Raw genomic sequence first — 17,409 nt, forward strand, 5'->3', positions numbered from 1 at the left:
CGTACTCCACACCCCACCCGTACTCCACACCCACCCGTACTCCACACCCCACCCCGTACTCCACACCACCCCGTACTCCACACCCCACCCGTATTCTACACCCACCCCTGTACTCCACACCCCCCCCGTACTCCACACCCACCCCGTACTCCACACCCCCCCGTACTCCACACCCACCCCGTACTCCACACCCCACCCGTACTCCACACCCCACCCGTACCCCACACCCACCCCGTACTCCACACCCCACCCGTACCCCACACCCCACCCCGTACTCCACACCCACCCGTACTCCACACCCCACCTGTCTGTAACCCCCACCCGTACTCCACACCCCACCCGTACTCCACACCCACCCGTACTCCACACCCCACCAGTACTCCACACCCCACCCGTACCCCACACCCCACCTGTCTGTAACCCCCACCCGTACTCCACACCCCACCTGTCTGTAACCCCCACCCGTACTCCACCCCCCGTACTCCACACCCCACCGTACTCCACACCCCCCCCGTACTCCACACCCCACCCGTACTCCACACCCCACCCGTACTCCACACCCCCCCCGTACTCCACACCCCACCCGTACTCCACTCCCCACCCGTACTCCACACCCCACCGTACTCCACACCCCCACCGTACTCCACACCCCACCGTACTCCACACCCACCCCGTACTCCACACCCCACCCCGTACTCCACACCCCCCGTACTCCACACCCCCCCGTACTCCACACCCACCCGTACTCCACACCCCACCGTACTCCACACCCCCACCGTACTCCACCCCCCCGTACTCCACACCCACCCCGTACTCCACACCCCACCCCGTACTCCACACCCCCCGTACTCCACACCCCACCGTACTCCACACCCACCCGTACTCCACACCCCACCCCGTACTCCACACCCCCCGTACTCCACACCCCCCCGTACTCCACACCCACCCGTACTCCACACCCCCCCGTACTCCACACCCACCCGTACTCCACTCCCCACCCGTACTCCACTCCCCACCCGTACTCCACACCGCACCCGTACTCCACACCCCACCCGTACTCCACACCCCCCCGTACTCCACACCCCACCTGTCTGTAACCCCCACCCGTACTCCACACCCCACCCGTACTCCACACCCCCCCGTACTCCACACCCCACCTGTCTGTAACCCCCACCCGTACTCCACACCCCCCCGTACTCCACACCCCACCTGTACTCCACACCCCACCCGTACTCCACACCCCCCCCGTACTCCACACCCCACCCGTACTCCACTCCCCACCTGTCTGTAACCCTCACCCGTACTCCACACCCACCCGTACTCCACACCCCCCCCGTACTCCACACCCACCCGTACTCCACACCCCACCCGTACTCCACACCCCACCCGTACTCCACACCCCCCCGTACTCCACACCCCACCTGTCTGTAACCCCCACCCGTACCCACACACCCCCGTACTCCACACCCCACCTGTCTGTAACCCCCACCCGTACCCACACCCCACCCCGTACTCCACACCCCACCCGTACTCCACACCCCACCCGTACTCCACACCCCACCCCGTACACCACACCCCACCCGTACTCCACACCCCACCCGTACTCCACACCCCACCCCGTACACCACACCCCACCCGTACTCCACGCCCCCCCGTACTCCACGCCCCCCCGTACTCCACACCCCACCCCGTACTCCACACCCCACCCCGTACACCACACCCCACCCGTACTCCACACCCCACCCGTACTCCACAACCCACCCGTACTCCACGCCCCCCCGTACACCACGCCCCCCCGTACTCCACGCCCCCCCTTACTCCACAACCCACCCGTACTCCACACCCCACCTGTCTGCAGTAGCGGAGTCCCCTCACTTTGCGATAGAACTCATCCAGCCGCTGCTGCTTCTCGGCCGTGAACATCCGGCTCCGACGCTCCACGTCCCGGAGAGATTCCCGTAGTCTCCTGATTCGATCCCGAACTCGCTTCTCCCTGGGAATGGCAGCGGTGGGTGAGATGTGGGGTGATGAAAGGACAGGGGACCTCATATCTCTGGTTTGGAGCGAGGGCAACGGTGGGGGGACTGGGTGAGATGTGGGCTGATGAAAGGGCAGGGGACCTCATATCTCTGGTTTGGAGCGAGGGGAACGGTGGGGGGGACTGGGTGAGATGTGGGGTGATGAAAGGACAGGGGACCTCATATCTCTGGTTTGGAGCGAGGGGAACGGTGGGGGGACTGGGTGAGATGTGGGGTGATGAAAGGACAGGGGACCTCATATCTCTGGTTTGGAGCGAGGGGAACGGTGGGGGGACTGGGTGAGATGTGGGGTGATGAAAGGACAGGGGACCTCATATCTCTGGTTTGGAGCGAGGGGAACGGTGGGGGGACTGGGTGAGATGTGGGGTGATGAAAGGACAGGGGACCTCATATCTCTGGTTTGGAGCGAGGGCAACGGTGGGGGGACTGGGTGAGATGTGGGCTGATGAAAGGACAGGGGACCTCATATCTCTGGTTTGGAGCGAGGGGAACGGTGGGGGGACTGGGTGAGATGTGGGGTGATGAAAGGACAGGGGACCTCATATCTCTGGTTTGGAGCGAGGGGAACGGTGGGGGGACTGGGTGAGATGTGGGGTGATGAAAGGACAGGGGACCTCACATCTCTGGTTTGGAGCGAGGGCAACGGTGGGGGGACTGGGTGAGATGTGGGCTGATGAAAGGACAGGGGACCTCATATCTCTGGTTTGGAGCGAGGGGAACGGTGGGGGGACTGGGTGAGATGTGGGCTGATGAAAGGACAGGGGACCTCATATCTCTGGTTTGGAGCGAGGGGAACGGTGGGGGGACTGGGTGAGATGTGGGGTGATGAAAGGACAGGGGACCTCATATCTCTGGTTTGGAGCGAGGGCAACGGTGGGGGGACTGGGTGAGATGTGGGCTGATGAAAGGACAGGGGACCTCATATCTCTGGTTTGGAGCGAGGGCAACGGTGGGGGGACTGGGTGAGATGTGGGCTGATGAAAGGACAGGGGACCTCATATCTCTGGTTTGGAGCGAGGGGAACGGTGGGGGGACTGGGTGAGATGTGGGCTGATGAAAGGGCAGGGGACCTCATATCTCTGGTTTGGAGCGAGGGGAACGGTGGGGGGACTGGGTGAGATGTGGGGTGATGAAAGGACAGGGGACCTCATATCTCTGGTTTGGAGCGAGGGGAACGGTGGGGGGACTGGGTGAGATGTGGGGTGATGAAAGGACAGGGGACCTCATATCTCTGGTTTGGAGCGAGGGGAACGGTGGGGGGACTGGGTGAGATGTGGGGTGATGAAAGGACAGGGGACCTCATATCTCTGGTTTGGAGCGAGGGGAACGGTGGGGGGACTGGGTGAGATGTGGGGTGATGAAAGGACAGGGGACCTCATATCTCTGGTTTGGAGCGAGGGCAACGGTGGGGGGACTGGGTGAGATGTGGGCTGATGAAAGGACAGGGGACCTCATATCTCTGGTTTGGAGCGAGGGGAACGGTGGGGGGACTGGGTGAGATGTGGGGTGATGAAAGGACAGGGGACCTCATATCTCTGGTTTGGAGCGAGGGGAACGGTGGGGGGACTGGGTGAGATGTGGGGTGATGAAAGGACAGGGGACCTCATATCTCTGGTTTGGAGCGAGGGGAACGGTGGGGGGACTGGGTGAGATGTGGGGTGATGAAAGGACAGGGGACCTCATATCTCTGGTTTGGAGCGAGGGGAACGGTGGGGGGACTGGGTGAGATGTGGGGTGATGAAAGGACAGGGGACCTCATATCTCTGGTTTGGAGCGAGGGCAACGGTGGGGGGACTGGGTGAGATGTGGGCTGATGAAAGGACAGGGGACCTCATATCTCTGGTTTGGAGCGAGGGGAACGGTGGGGGGACTGGGTGAGATGTGGGGTGATGAAAGGACAGGGGACCTCATATCTCTGGTTTGGAGCGAGGGGAACGGTGGGGGGACTGGGTGAGATGTGGGGTGATGAAAGGACAGGGGACCTCATATCTCTGGTTTGGAGCGAGGGCAACGGTGGGGGGACTGGGTGAGATGTGGGGTGATGAAAGGACAGGGGACCTCATATCTCTGGTTTGGAGCGAGGGGAACGGTGGGGGGACTGGGTGAGATGTGGGGTGATGAAAGGGCAGGGGACCTCATATCTCTGGTTTGGAGCGAGGGGAACGGTGGGGGGACTGGGTGAGATGTGGGCTGATGAAAGGACAGGGGACCTCATATCTCTGGTTTGGAGCGAGGGCAACGGTGGGGGGACTGGGTGAGATGGGGAGAGTATAGAGATACGGTCGGGGAGGCAGGGCCACAACGAGGCGAGATAGCAGGCAGACAGTGGGAAAGCATACAAGATGGGGCAGGGGGACGGGGCGAGATCATGCGAGACGGCGGGGGACTGGGTGAGATGGTTGGGGGGACGGGGCGAAATGGTGGGCGGTCGGGGGAGACGGCGGGGGGAGGGCAGGCAGTAGGGAGACAGGGCAAGATGCAGATAGACAGCAGGGAAATGGCGAGGCACCTACTTGGCCTTCTTCTCATGCACGAGCAGTTGCACGAGTCCCTCCTCGTCAGGCTCCCCCCACTCGAGCACCACATCGTGAGGGTCCACCACCTCGGGCTGCAGGAAGAGGGTCCGGGCCTCCTGGTATGGCCAGTCCTCCGGGGCGGGGAATCTCTGCCAGGCCATGACAGGGAGCTGAGGGAGAGCGTGTGGCCACTGACACCCACCCCACCTCCCTACACACACACACACACACACACACACACAGAGGAGGGCTGAATGGGGTGGGTGGGGGGTTAAGGGGAGTATTAGGCAGGGAACAGAGGGTGAGGGGGTGAAGAAGATGGGTAAGAGGGGTTGAAGAGGAGGATGGTGTGTGATTTTGAAGGGTGAGTGGTGAGTGAGGAAGGGAGTGAGAATCGGGTTGAAGGACTGAGGGTGAAGAGCAGGGTGGAGTGGAAGTTAAGGTGAGATCTGGAGGGGTGAGGGTGAGATTCGGGGCTGAAGGGGTAGTGGTGAGAGTATGGGTGAGATTTGAGGGTGAAGAAGTGAGGGATGAATAGGGAGTGGTGGAGGTTAAGGTGAGTTCTGGAGGGTGAGGGTGAGATTCAGGGCTGAAGGGGTTGTGGTGAGAGTGAGAGTGAAGAAGTGAGAGATGAGTAGGGTGGGGTGGAGGTTAGGGTGAATTCTTGGGGAGCTTTGGGTGGTATTCTCTTTCACAACCTACCCTGGTGTCGAGGTTCTGCACGATGCCCTCGATGCTTTTGTGGGTCTGGATGAGGGGTAGGGCTCGTTTCAGACCGACACCACGAATCTTCTCGCAGTAATCACACCCCATCAGGATGCACAGGTCCACGAACTGGTGACGGGATCACAGCTCAGATCCTGAGGTCAACTGTCCTGCAGAGATCCACACCCTCCCCAACACAGGCCGCCCACAGAAATAAATTCACAGAGAAAGACACACCCCCACCTTCATCCCATCGCTGGGGGGCAGGGCATCTAAACTGCTCTGAGCGGGGAACAACATCCCTGCAACCAGTGCTAGGGTGGGGGGCAGGAGGATGTCATACATTGCCCTCCATTCCCTACACAATGTCCATGACCCTCCATTCCCTACACAACGTCCATGACCCTCCATTCCCTACACAACGTCCATAACCCTCCATTCCCTACACAACGTCCACGAACCTCCATTCCCGACACAACGTCCACGACCCTCCATTCCCTACACAACGTCCACGAACCTCCATTCCCTACACAACGTCGACGAACCTCCATTCCCTACACAACGTCCACGACCCTCCATTCCGTACACAACGTCCACGTCCCTCCATTCCGTACACAACGTCCACGTCCCTCCATTCCGTACACAACGTCCACGACCCTCCATTCCCTACACAAAGTCCATGACCCTCCATTCCCGACACATCGTCCACGAACCTCCATTCCCTACACAACGTCCACGAACCTCCATTCCCTACACAACGTCCACGACCCTCAATTCCCAACACAACGTCCACGACCCTCCATTCCCTACACAACGTCCACGAACCTCCATTCCCTACACAACGTCCACGAACCTCCATTCCCTACACAACGTCCACGAACCTCCATTCCCGACACAACGTCCACGACCCTCCATTCCGTACACAACGTCCACGTCCCTCCATTCCGTACACAACGTCCACGACCCTCCGTTCCCTACACAACGTCCACGACCCTCCATTCCCGACACAACGTCCACGAACCTCCATTCCCTACACAACGTCCACGACCCTCAATTCCCAACACAACGTCCACGAACCTCCATTCCCTACACAACGTCCACGAACCTCCATTCCCGATACAACGTCCACGACCCTCCATTCCCTACACAACGTCCACGACCCTCCATTCTCTACACAACGTCCATGAACCTCCATTCCTTACACAACGTCCACGACCCTCCATTCCTTACACAACGTCCACGACCCTCCATTCCCTACACAACGTCCACGACCCTCCATTCCGTACACAACGTCCACGTCCCTCCATTCCGTACACAACGTCCACGTCCCTCCATTCCGTACACAACGTCCACGTCCCTCCATTCCGTACACAACGTCCATGACCCTCTGTTCCCTACACAAAAATGTGTCTCTCTAAGAGCCCCTTAAGCACCTACAGAGTCTGTGGTTCTCACTGGTAGTAGACCCCACCCACCTTGCCGTTCTCTTTCCTCCGATCGGGCAGTAGATACAAACGCCTGAGTGGACAAACCATGAGGCTAAAGGACACGGTCATCAGATTATGAAATGGTTTCCTAACGGCACTATCTATTTCACTGAGCCTCACACCTTCCTGCTCTCTTCACTGCATCTAGTCTGTATGTGTAACACTTTATTCTGCATTGTTATTCTACCTCCGTGCACTGTGGAGTGATCTGATCAGCGTGAAGCTTGCAAGACAAGTTGTTCGCTCGATCTCGGAACACGAGATGATGATAAACCAACAGTGGGTTCTATTGTACCTGCTGCCACCACCCCCCCCAGGCAACACACTCCGGTCACCCACCACTCTGTGTAAAAATGCCTGCCCCTCACATCTCCTTTGACATGTACGCCTTCATCTTAAACACATGCTGCCCAGGATTAAACATGTTGATCCTGAGAAAGAGATTCCAGATGTCTGTCTATTTCTCTCATAATCTGAGAATCCTCCCCACAGCCTCTGCCATTCTGGAAAAATCAACCCAAGTTTGTCCAGCTTCTCATTATAGCACATACCCTCTAATTCGAGCTACATCCTGGGAAACCTTTCCTGCACCCTCTCCAAAGCCTCAACATCCTTCCACCGTAAGGCCATAAGACACAGGAGCAAAATTAGGCCATTCTGCCCATCGAATCTGCTCTGCCATTTCATCATGGCTGATCCCGGATCCCACTCAACCCCATACACCTCTCTTCTTGCCATATCGCTTGATGCCATAACTGATCAGGAAATGATCAACTTCTGCCTTAAATTACCCACGGACTTGGACCCCAGCGCAGTCTGTGGCAGAGCATTCCACAGTTAACTACTCTCTGTCTGAAAAGAAATCCCATTGATCTCTGTTCTAAAGGTTGCCAGTTAAATGTGAGGCTGTGCTATCTAGTTCTGGATACCCCCAACAGAGGAAACATCCTCTCCACATCCACCCTATCTACTCCTTTCAACATCTGGTAGGTTTCAATGAGATCCCCCGCATCCTTCTAAATTCCAGTGAGTACAGGCCCAAAGCTGCCAACACTCCCGGAATCATCCTCATGAACCTCCTCTGGACTCTCTCCAATGACAACACATCCTTTCTGAGATAAGGAGCCCAAAACTGTTGGCAATACTCCCAGTGCAGCCTGACTAGAGTCTTATAAAGCCTCAGCATTATCTCCTTGCTTTTATATTCTATTCTCCTTGAAAAAATTGCCAACATTGCATTTGTCTTCTTTACCACAGACTCGACCTATAAATTAACCTTCTGGGAATCTTGCATGAAGTCTCCTCGGCTATGTTTGAATCTTTTCCCCATTTAGATAATAGTCCGCACTATTGTTCCCTTTACCAAAATGTATTATCATACATTTCCCAACACTGTATTCCATCTGACACTTTTTGCCCATTCTTCCAATTTGTCTCAGTCCTGCTGCAATCACAGCACTACCTACCTCTCCACATCTTCGTATCATCCGCAAACTTTGACCTTAACTTTGACTCCATAAGACCACAGGTTTGCCACAAAGCCATCAATTCCAGTATCTAAATATTGGCAAACCATGTGAAAAGTAGTGGTCCCAATACCGACCCCTGAGGAACACCACTAGTCACTGGCAGCCAAACAGAAAAAACCCTTTTTATTCCCACTCGCTGCCTCCTGCCTGTCAGCCATTCCTCTATCCATGCCAGTGTCTTTCCTGTAACGCCATTGCACTGTATCTTGTTAAGCAGCCTCATGTGTGGCACTTTATCAAACGCCTTCTGAAAATCCAAGTAAATGACACCCACTGCCTGTTCTTTGTCCACCCTGTTTGTTACTTCCTCGAAGAACTCGAACAGATTTGTCAGGCAAGATTTCCCTTAACAGAAACCATGCTGACTTTGACTTATTTTATCATCTGAGGTAAACGTTATTTATTCCATGACAATCCCCAGGGTGGGGGTTAGGGGCGGCTCCCTCATTTCACCCACCTGCTCCTGTGTCAGATTCAGTGCCTTCAGGATGTCCGGCAAGGAAAATTCCTCCACCCTCCTGGGCAAGGGGAGAGGGTAGGGTGAGACCGGACCTGTCAGCACTGTCCCAACAGACCCAACCCCTCCCCAAATCCCACACCTCCCCTTTTGATTGCCTCCCCTTACTTCCCTTCATCCCCTCACACCTCCCCCTTCCTGACACAGTCCCATCACACACTCACGGGGTCAGACACAGAGTGAAACTCCCTCCACACCGTCCCATCACACACTCCCGGGGTCAGACAGAGTGAAACTCCCTCCACACCGTCCCATCACACACTCCCGGGGTCAGACACAGAGTGAAACTCCCTCCACACCGTCCCATCACACACTCCCGGGGTCAGACACAGAGTGAAACTCCCTCCACACCGTCCCATCACACACTCCCGGGGTCAGACACAGAGTGAAACTCCCTCCACACCGTCCCATCACACACTCCCGGGGTCAGACACAGAGTGAAACTCCCTCCACACCGTCCCATCACACACTCCCGGGGTCAGACAGAGTGAAGCTCCCTCCACACCGTCCCATCACACACTCCCGGGGTCAGACACAGAGTGAAACTCCCTCCACACCGTCCCATCACACACTCCCGGGGTCAGACACAGAGTGAAACTCCCTCCACACCGTCCCATCACACACTCCCGGGGTCAGACACAGAGTGAAACTCCCTCCACACCGTCCCATCACACACTCCCGGGGTCAGACAGAGTGAAGCTCCCTCCACACCGTCCCATCACACACTCCCGGGGTCAGACACAGAGTGAAACTCCCTCCACACCGTCCCATTACACACTCCCGGGGACAGACACAGAGTGAAACTCCCTCCACACCGTCCCATCAAACACTCCCGGGGTCAGACACAGAGTGGAACTCCCTCCACACCGTCCCATCACACACTCCCGGGGTCAGACACCGAGTGAAACTCCCTCCACACCGTCCCATCACACACTCCCGGGGTCAGACACAGAGTGAAACTCCCTCCACACAGTCCCATCACACACTCCCGGGGTCAGACACAGAGTGAAACTCCCTCCACACCGTCCCATCACACACTCCCGGGGTCAGACACAGAGTGAAACTCCCTGCGCACCGTCCCATCACACACTCCCGGGGTCAGACACAGAGTGAAACTCCCTCCACACCGTCCCATCACACACTCCTGGGGTCAGACACAGAGTGAAACTCCCTCCACACCGTCCCATCACACACTGCCGGGGTCAGACAGAGTGAAACTCCCTCCACACCGTCCCATCACACACTCCCGGGGTCAGACACAGAGTGAAACTACCTCCACACCGTCCCATCACACACTCCCGGGGTCAGACACAGAGTGAAACTCCCTCCACACCGTCCCATCACACACTCCCGGGGTCAGACACAGAGTGAAACTCCCTCCACACTGTCCCATCACACACTCCCGGGGTCAGACACAGAGTGAAACTCCCTCCACCCCGTCCCATCACACACTCCCCGGGTCAGAAACAGAGTGAAACTCCCTCCACACCGTCCCATCACACACTCCCGGGGTCAGACACAGAGTGAAACTCCCTCCACACCGTCCCATCACACATTCCCGGGGTCAGACAGAGTGAAACTCCCTCCACACCGTCCCATCACACACTCCCGGGGTCAGACACAGAGTGAAACTACCTCTACACCGTCCCATCACACACTCCCGGGGTCAGACACAGAGTGAAACTCCCTCCACACCGTCCCATCACACGCTCCCGGGGTCAGACACAGAGTGAAACTACCTCCACACCGTCCCATCACACACTCCCGGGGTCAGACACAGAGTGAAACTCCCTCCACACCGTCCCATCACACACTCCCGGGGTCAGAAACAGAGTGACACTCCCTCCACACTGTCCCATCACACACTCCCGGGGTCAGACATAGAGTGAATCTCCCTCCACACCGTCCCATCACACACTCCCGAGGTCAGACCCAGTGAAACTCCCTCCATACCGTCCCATCACACACTCCCGGGGTCAGACACAGAGTGAAACTCCCTCCACACCGTCCCATCACACACTCCCGGGGTCAGACACAGAGTGAAACTCCCTCCACACCGTCCCATCACACACTCCCGGGGTCAGACACAGAGTGAAACTCCCTCCACACCGTCCCATCACACACTCCCGGGGTCAGACACAGAGTGAATCTCCCTCCACACCGTCCCATCACACACTCCCGGGGTCAGACACAGAGTGAAACTCCCTCCACACCGTCCCATCACACACTCCCGGGGTCAGACACAGAGTGAAGCTCCCTCTCCACACCGTCCCATCACACACTCCCGGGGTCAGACACAGAGTGATGCTCCCTCCACACCGTCCCGTCACACACTCCCGGGGTCAGACAGAGTGAAACTCCCTCCACACCGTCCCATCACACACTCCCGGGGTCAAACAGAGTGAAACTCCCTCCACACCGTCCCGTCACACACTCCCGGGGTCAGACAGAGTGAAACTCCCTCCACACCGTCCCATCACACACTCCCGGGGTCAGACACAGAGTGAAACTCCCTCCACACCGTCCCATCACACACTCCCGGGGTCAGACACAGAGTGAAACTCCCTCCACACCGTCCCATCACACACTCCCGGGGTCAGACACAGAGTGAAACTCTCTCCACACCGTCCCATCACACACTCCCAAGGTCAGACACAGAGTGAAACTCCCTCCACACCGTCCCATCACACACTCCCGGGGTCAGACACAGAGTGAAGCTCCCTCCCACTGTCCCATCACACACGCCCGGGGTCAGACATAGAGTGAATCTCCCTCCACACCGTCCCATCACACACTCCCGAGGTCAGACCCAGTGAAACTCCCTCCATACCGTCCCATCACACACTCCCGGGGTCAGACACAGAGTGAAGCTCCCTCCACACCGTCCCATCACACACTCCCGGGGTCAGACACAGAGTGAAGCTCCCTCCACACCGTCCCATCACACACTCCCGGGGTCAGACACAGAGTGAAACTCCCTCCACACCGTCCCATCACACACTCCCGGGGTCAGACACAGAGTGAAGCTTCCTCCACACCGTCCCATCACACACTCCCGGGGTCAGACACAGAGTGAAACTCCCTCCACACCGTCCCATCACACACTCCCGGGGTCAGACACAGAGTGAAACTCCCTCCGCACCGTCCCATCACACACTCCCATGGTCAGACACAGAGTGAATCTCCCTCCACACCGTCCCATCACACACTCCCGGGGTCAGACACAGAGTGAAACTCCCTCCACACCGTCCCATCACACACTCCCGGGGTCAGACACAGAGTGAATCTCCCTCCACACCGTCCCATCACACACTCCCGGGGTCAGACACAGAGTGAAACTCCCTCCACACCATCCCATCACACACTCCCGGGGTCAGACACAGAGTGAAGCTCCCTCTCCACACCGTCCCATCACACACTCCCGGGGTCAGACACAGAGTGAAGCTCCCTCCACACCGTCCCGTCACACACTCCCGGGGTCAGACAGAGTGAAACTCCCTCCACACCGTCCCATCACACACTCCCGGGGTCAGACAGAGTGAAACTCCCTCCACACCGTCCCGTCACACACTCCCGGGGTCAGACAGAGTGAAACTCCCTCCACACCGTCCCGTCACACACTCCCGGGGTCAGACACAGAGTGAAACTCCCTCCACACCGTCCCATCACACACTCCCGGGGTCAGACACAGAGTGAAACTCCCTCCACACCGTCCCATCACACACTCCCGGGGTCAGACACAGAGTGAAACTCTCTCCACACCGTCCCATCACACACTCCCAAGGTCAGACACAGAGTGAAACTCCCTCCACACCGTCCCATCACACACTCCCGGGGTCAGACACAGAGTGAAGCTCCCTCCCACTGTCCCATCACACACTCCCGGGGTCAGACATAGAGTGAATCTCCCTCCACACCGTCCCATCACACACTCCCGAGGTCAGACCCAGTGAAACTCCCTCCATACCGTCCCATCACACACTCCCGGGGTCAGACACAGAGTGAAGCTCCCTCCACACCGTCCCATCACACACTCCCGGGGTCAGACACAGAGTGAAGCTCCCTCCACACCGTCCCATCACACACTCCCGGGGTCAGACACAGAGTGAAACTCCCTCCACACCGTCCCATCACACACTCCCGGGGTCAGACACAGAGTGAAGCTACCTCCACACCGTCCCATCACACACTCCCGGGGTCAGACACAGAGTGAAACTCCCTCCACACCGTCCCATCACACACTCCCGGGGTCAGACACAGAGTGAAACTCCCTCCGCACCATCCCATCACACACTCCCATGGTCAGACACAGAGTGAATCTCCCTCCACACCGTCCCATCACACACTCCCGGGGTCAGACACAGAGTGAAACTCCCTCCACACGGTCCCATCACACACTCCCGGGGTCAGACACAGAGTGAATCTCCCTCCACACCGTCCCATCACACACTCCCGGGGTCAGACAGAGTGAAGCTCCCTCCACACCGTCCCATCACACACTCCCGGGGTCAGACAGAGTGAAGCTCCCTCCACACCGTCCCATCACACACTCCCGGGGTCAGACACAGAGTGAAACTCCCTCCACACCGTCCCATCACACACTCCCGGGGTCAGACACAGAGTGAAACTCCCTCCACACCGTCCCATCACACATTCCCGGGGTCAGACACAGAGTGAAACTCCCTCCACACCGTCCCATCACACACTCCCGGGGTCAGACAGAGTGAAGCTCCCTCCACACCGTCCCATCACACACTCCCGGGATCAGACACAGAGTGAAACTCCCTCCACACCGTCCCATCACACACTCCCGGGGACAGACACAGAGTGAAACTCCCTCCACACCGTCCCATCACACACTCCCGGGGTCAGACACAGAGTGAAACTCCCTCCACACCGTCCCAACACACACTCCCGGTGTCAGACACAGAGTGAAACTCCCTCCACACCGTCCCATCAAACACTCCCGGGGTCAGACACAGAGTGGAACTCCCTCCACACCGTCCCATCACACACTCCCGGGGTCAGACACCGAGTGAAACTCCCTCCACACCGTCCCATCACACACTCCCGGGGTCAGACACAGAGTGAAACTCCCTCCACACCGTCCCATCACACACTCCCGGGGTCAGACACAGAGTGAAACTCCCTCCACACTGTCCCATCACACACTCCCGGGGTCAGACACAGAGTGAAACTCCCTCCACCCCGTCCCATCACACACTCCCCGGGTCAGAAACAGAGTGAAACTCCCTCCACACCGTCCCATCACACACTCCCGGGGTCAGACACAGAGTGAAACTCCCTCCACACCGTCCCATCACACACTCCCGGGGTCAGACAGAGTGAAACTCCCTCCACACCGTCCCATCACACACTCCCGGGGTCAGACACAGAGTGAAACTACCTCTACACCGTCCCATCACACACTCCCGGGGTCAGACACAGAGTGAAACTTCCTCCACACCGTCCCATCACACGCTCCCGGGGTCAGACACAGAGTGAAACTACCTCCACACCGTCCCATCACACACTCCCGGGGTCAGACACAGAGTGAAACTCCCTCCACACCGTCCCATCACACACTCCCGGGGTCAGAAACAGAGTGACACTCCCTCCACACTGTCCCATCACACACTCCCGGGGTCAGACATAGAGTGAATCTCCCTCCACACCGTCCCATCACACACTCCCGAGGTCAGACCCAGTGAAACTCCCTCCATACCGTCCCATCACACACTCCCGGGGTCAGACACAGAGTGAAACTCCCTCCACACCGTCCCATCACACACTCCCGGGGTCAGACACAGAGTGAAACTCCCTCCACACCGTCCCATCACACACTCCCGGGGTCAGACACAGAGTGAAACTCCCTCCACACCGTCCCATCACACACTCCCGGGGTCAGACACAGAGTGAATCTCCCTCCACACCGTCCCATCACACACTCCCGGGGTCAGACACAGAGTGAAACTCCCTCCACACCGTCCCATCACACACTCCCGGGGTCAGACACAGAGTGAAGCTCCCTCTCCACACCGTCCCATCACACACTCCCGGGGTCAGACACAGAGTGATGCTCCCTCCACACCGTCCCGTCACACACTCCCGGGGTCAGACAGAGTGAAACTCCCTCCACACCGTCCCATCACACACTCCCGGGGTCAGACAGAGTGAAACTCCCTCCACACCGTCCCGTCACACACTCCCGGGGTCAGACAGAGTGAAACTCCCTCCACACCGTCCCATCACACACTCCCGGGGTCAGACACAGAGTGAAACTCCCTCCACACCGTCCCATCACACACTCCCGGGGTCAGACACAGAGTGAAACTCCCTCCACACCGTCCCATCACACACTCCCGGGGTCAGACACAGAGTGAAACTCTCTCCACACCGTCCCATCACACACTCCCAAGGTCAGACACAGAGTGAAACTCCCTCCACACCGTCCCATCACACACTCCCGGGGTCAGACACAGAGTGAAGCTCCCTCCCACTGTCCCATCACACACTCCCGGGGTCAGACATAGAGTGAATCTCCCTCCACACCGTCCCATCACACACTCCCGAGGTCAGACCCAGTGAAACTCCCTCCATACCGTCCCATCACACACTCCCGGGGTCAGACACAGAGTGAAGCTCCCTCCACACCGTCCCATCACACACTCCCGGGGTCAGACACAGAGTGAAGCTCCCTCCACACCGTCCCATCACACACTCCCGGGGTCAGACACAGAGTGAAACTCCCTCCACACCGTCCCATCACACACTCCCGGGGTCAGACACAGAGTGAAGCTTCCTCCACACCGTCCCATCACACACTCCCGGGGTCAGACACAGAGTGAAACTCCCTCCACACCGTCCCATCACACACTCCCCGGGGTCAGACACAGAGTGAATCTCCCTCCACACCGTCCCATCACACACTCCCGGGGTCAGACACAGAGTGAAACTCCCTCCACATCGTCCCATCACACACTCCCGGGGTCAGACACAGAGTGAAGCTCCCTCTCCACACCGTCCCATCACACACTCCCGGGGTCAGACACAGAGTGAAGCTCCCTCCACACCGTCCCGTCACACACTCCCGGGGTCAGACAGAGTGAAACTCCCTCCACACCGTCCCATCACACACTCCCGGGGTCAGACAGAGTGAAACTCCCTCCACACCGTCCCGTCACACACTCCCGGGGTCAGACAGAGTGAAACTCCCTCCACACCGTCCCGTCACACACTCCCGGGGTCAGACACAGAGTGAAACTCCCTCCACACCGTCCCATCACACACTCCCGGGGTCAGACACAGAGTGAAACTCCCTCCACACCGTCCCATCACACACTCCCGGGGTCAGACACAGAGTGAAACTCTCTCCACACCGTCCCATCACACACTCCCAAGGTCAGACACAGAGTGAAACTCCCTCCACACCGTCCCATCACACACTCCCGGGGTCAGACACAGAGTGAAGCTCCCTCCCACTGTCCCATCACACACTCCCGGGGTCAGACATAGAGTGAATCTCCCTCCACACCGTCCCATCACACACTCCCGAGGTCAGACCCAGTGAAACTCCCTCCATACCGTCCCATCACACACTCCCGGGGTCAGACACAGAGTGAAGCTCCCTCCACACCGTCCCATCACACACTCCCGGGGTCAGACACAGAGTGAAGCTCCCTCCACACCGACCCATCACACACTCCCGGGGTCAGACACAGAGTGAAACTCCCTCCACACCGTCCCATCACACACTCCCGGGGTCAGACACAGAGTGAAGCTACCTCCACACCGTCCCATCACACACTCCCGGGGTCAGACACAGAGTGAAACTCCCTCCACACCGTCCCATCACACACTCCCGGGGTCAGACACAGAGTGAAACTCCCTCCGCACCATCCCATCACACACTCCCATGGTCAGACACAGAGTGAATCTCCCTCCACACCGTCCCATCACACACTCCCGGGGTCAGACACAGAGTGAAACTCCCTCCACACGGTCCCATCACACACTCCCGGGGTCAGACACAGAGTGAATCTCCCTCCACACCGTCCCATCACACACTCCCGGAGTCAGACAGAGTGAAGCTCCCTCCGCACCGTCCCATCACACACTCCCGGGGTCAGACAGAGTGAAGCTCCCTCCACACCGTCCCATCACACACTCCCGGGGTCAGACACAGAGTGAAACTCCCTCCACACCGTCCCATCACACACTCCCGGGGTCAGACACAGAGTGAAACTCCCTCCACACCGTCCCATCACACACTCCCGGGGTCAGACACAGAGTGAAACTCCCTCCACACCGTCCCATCACACACTCCCGGGGTCAGACAGAGTGAAGCTCCCTCCACACCGTCCCATCACACACTCCCGGGGTCAGACACAGAGTGAAACTCCCTCCACACCGTCCCATCACACACTCCCGGGGACAGACACAGAGTGAAACTCCCTCCACACCGTCCCATCAAACACTCCCGGGGTCAGACACAGAGTGGAACTCCCTCCACACCGTCCCATCACACACTCCCGGGGTCAGACACCGAGTGGAACTCCCTCCACACCGTCCCATCACACACTCCCGGGGTCAGACACAGAGTGAAACTCCCTCCAC

General features: G+C 58.3%; 1 protein-coding gene across 1 annotated transcript in view; it reads right to left on the minus strand.

Moving 5' to 3' along the window:
* Positions 1–8,817, minus strand: part of LOC140732477 (flap endonuclease 1-like) — a 45,504-nt gene extending 36,687 nt beyond the window's left edge. The window contains exons 1-4 of the mRNA XM_073055188.1: positions 8,734–8,817; positions 5,258–5,389; positions 4,553–4,704; positions 1,849–1,993 (exon numbers count right to left, since the gene is read on the minus strand). Coding sequence (XP_072911289.1) covers positions 1,849–1,993; positions 4,553–4,704; positions 5,258–5,368 — 408 coding nt within the window. The 5' untranslated portion in view covers positions 5,369–5,389; positions 8,734–8,817. The remainder of the gene's footprint in view (positions 1–1,848; positions 1,994–4,552; positions 4,705–5,257; positions 5,390–8,733) is intronic.
* Between the last annotated feature and the right edge of the window lie 8,592 nt (positions 8,818–17,409).

Source organism: Hemitrygon akajei, chromosome 8, assembly GCF_048418815.1.
Source record: "Hemitrygon akajei chromosome 8, sHemAka1.3, whole genome shotgun sequence".
Classification (NCBI taxonomy): domain Eukaryota; kingdom Metazoa; phylum Chordata; class Chondrichthyes; order Myliobatiformes; family Dasyatidae; genus Hemitrygon; species Hemitrygon akajei.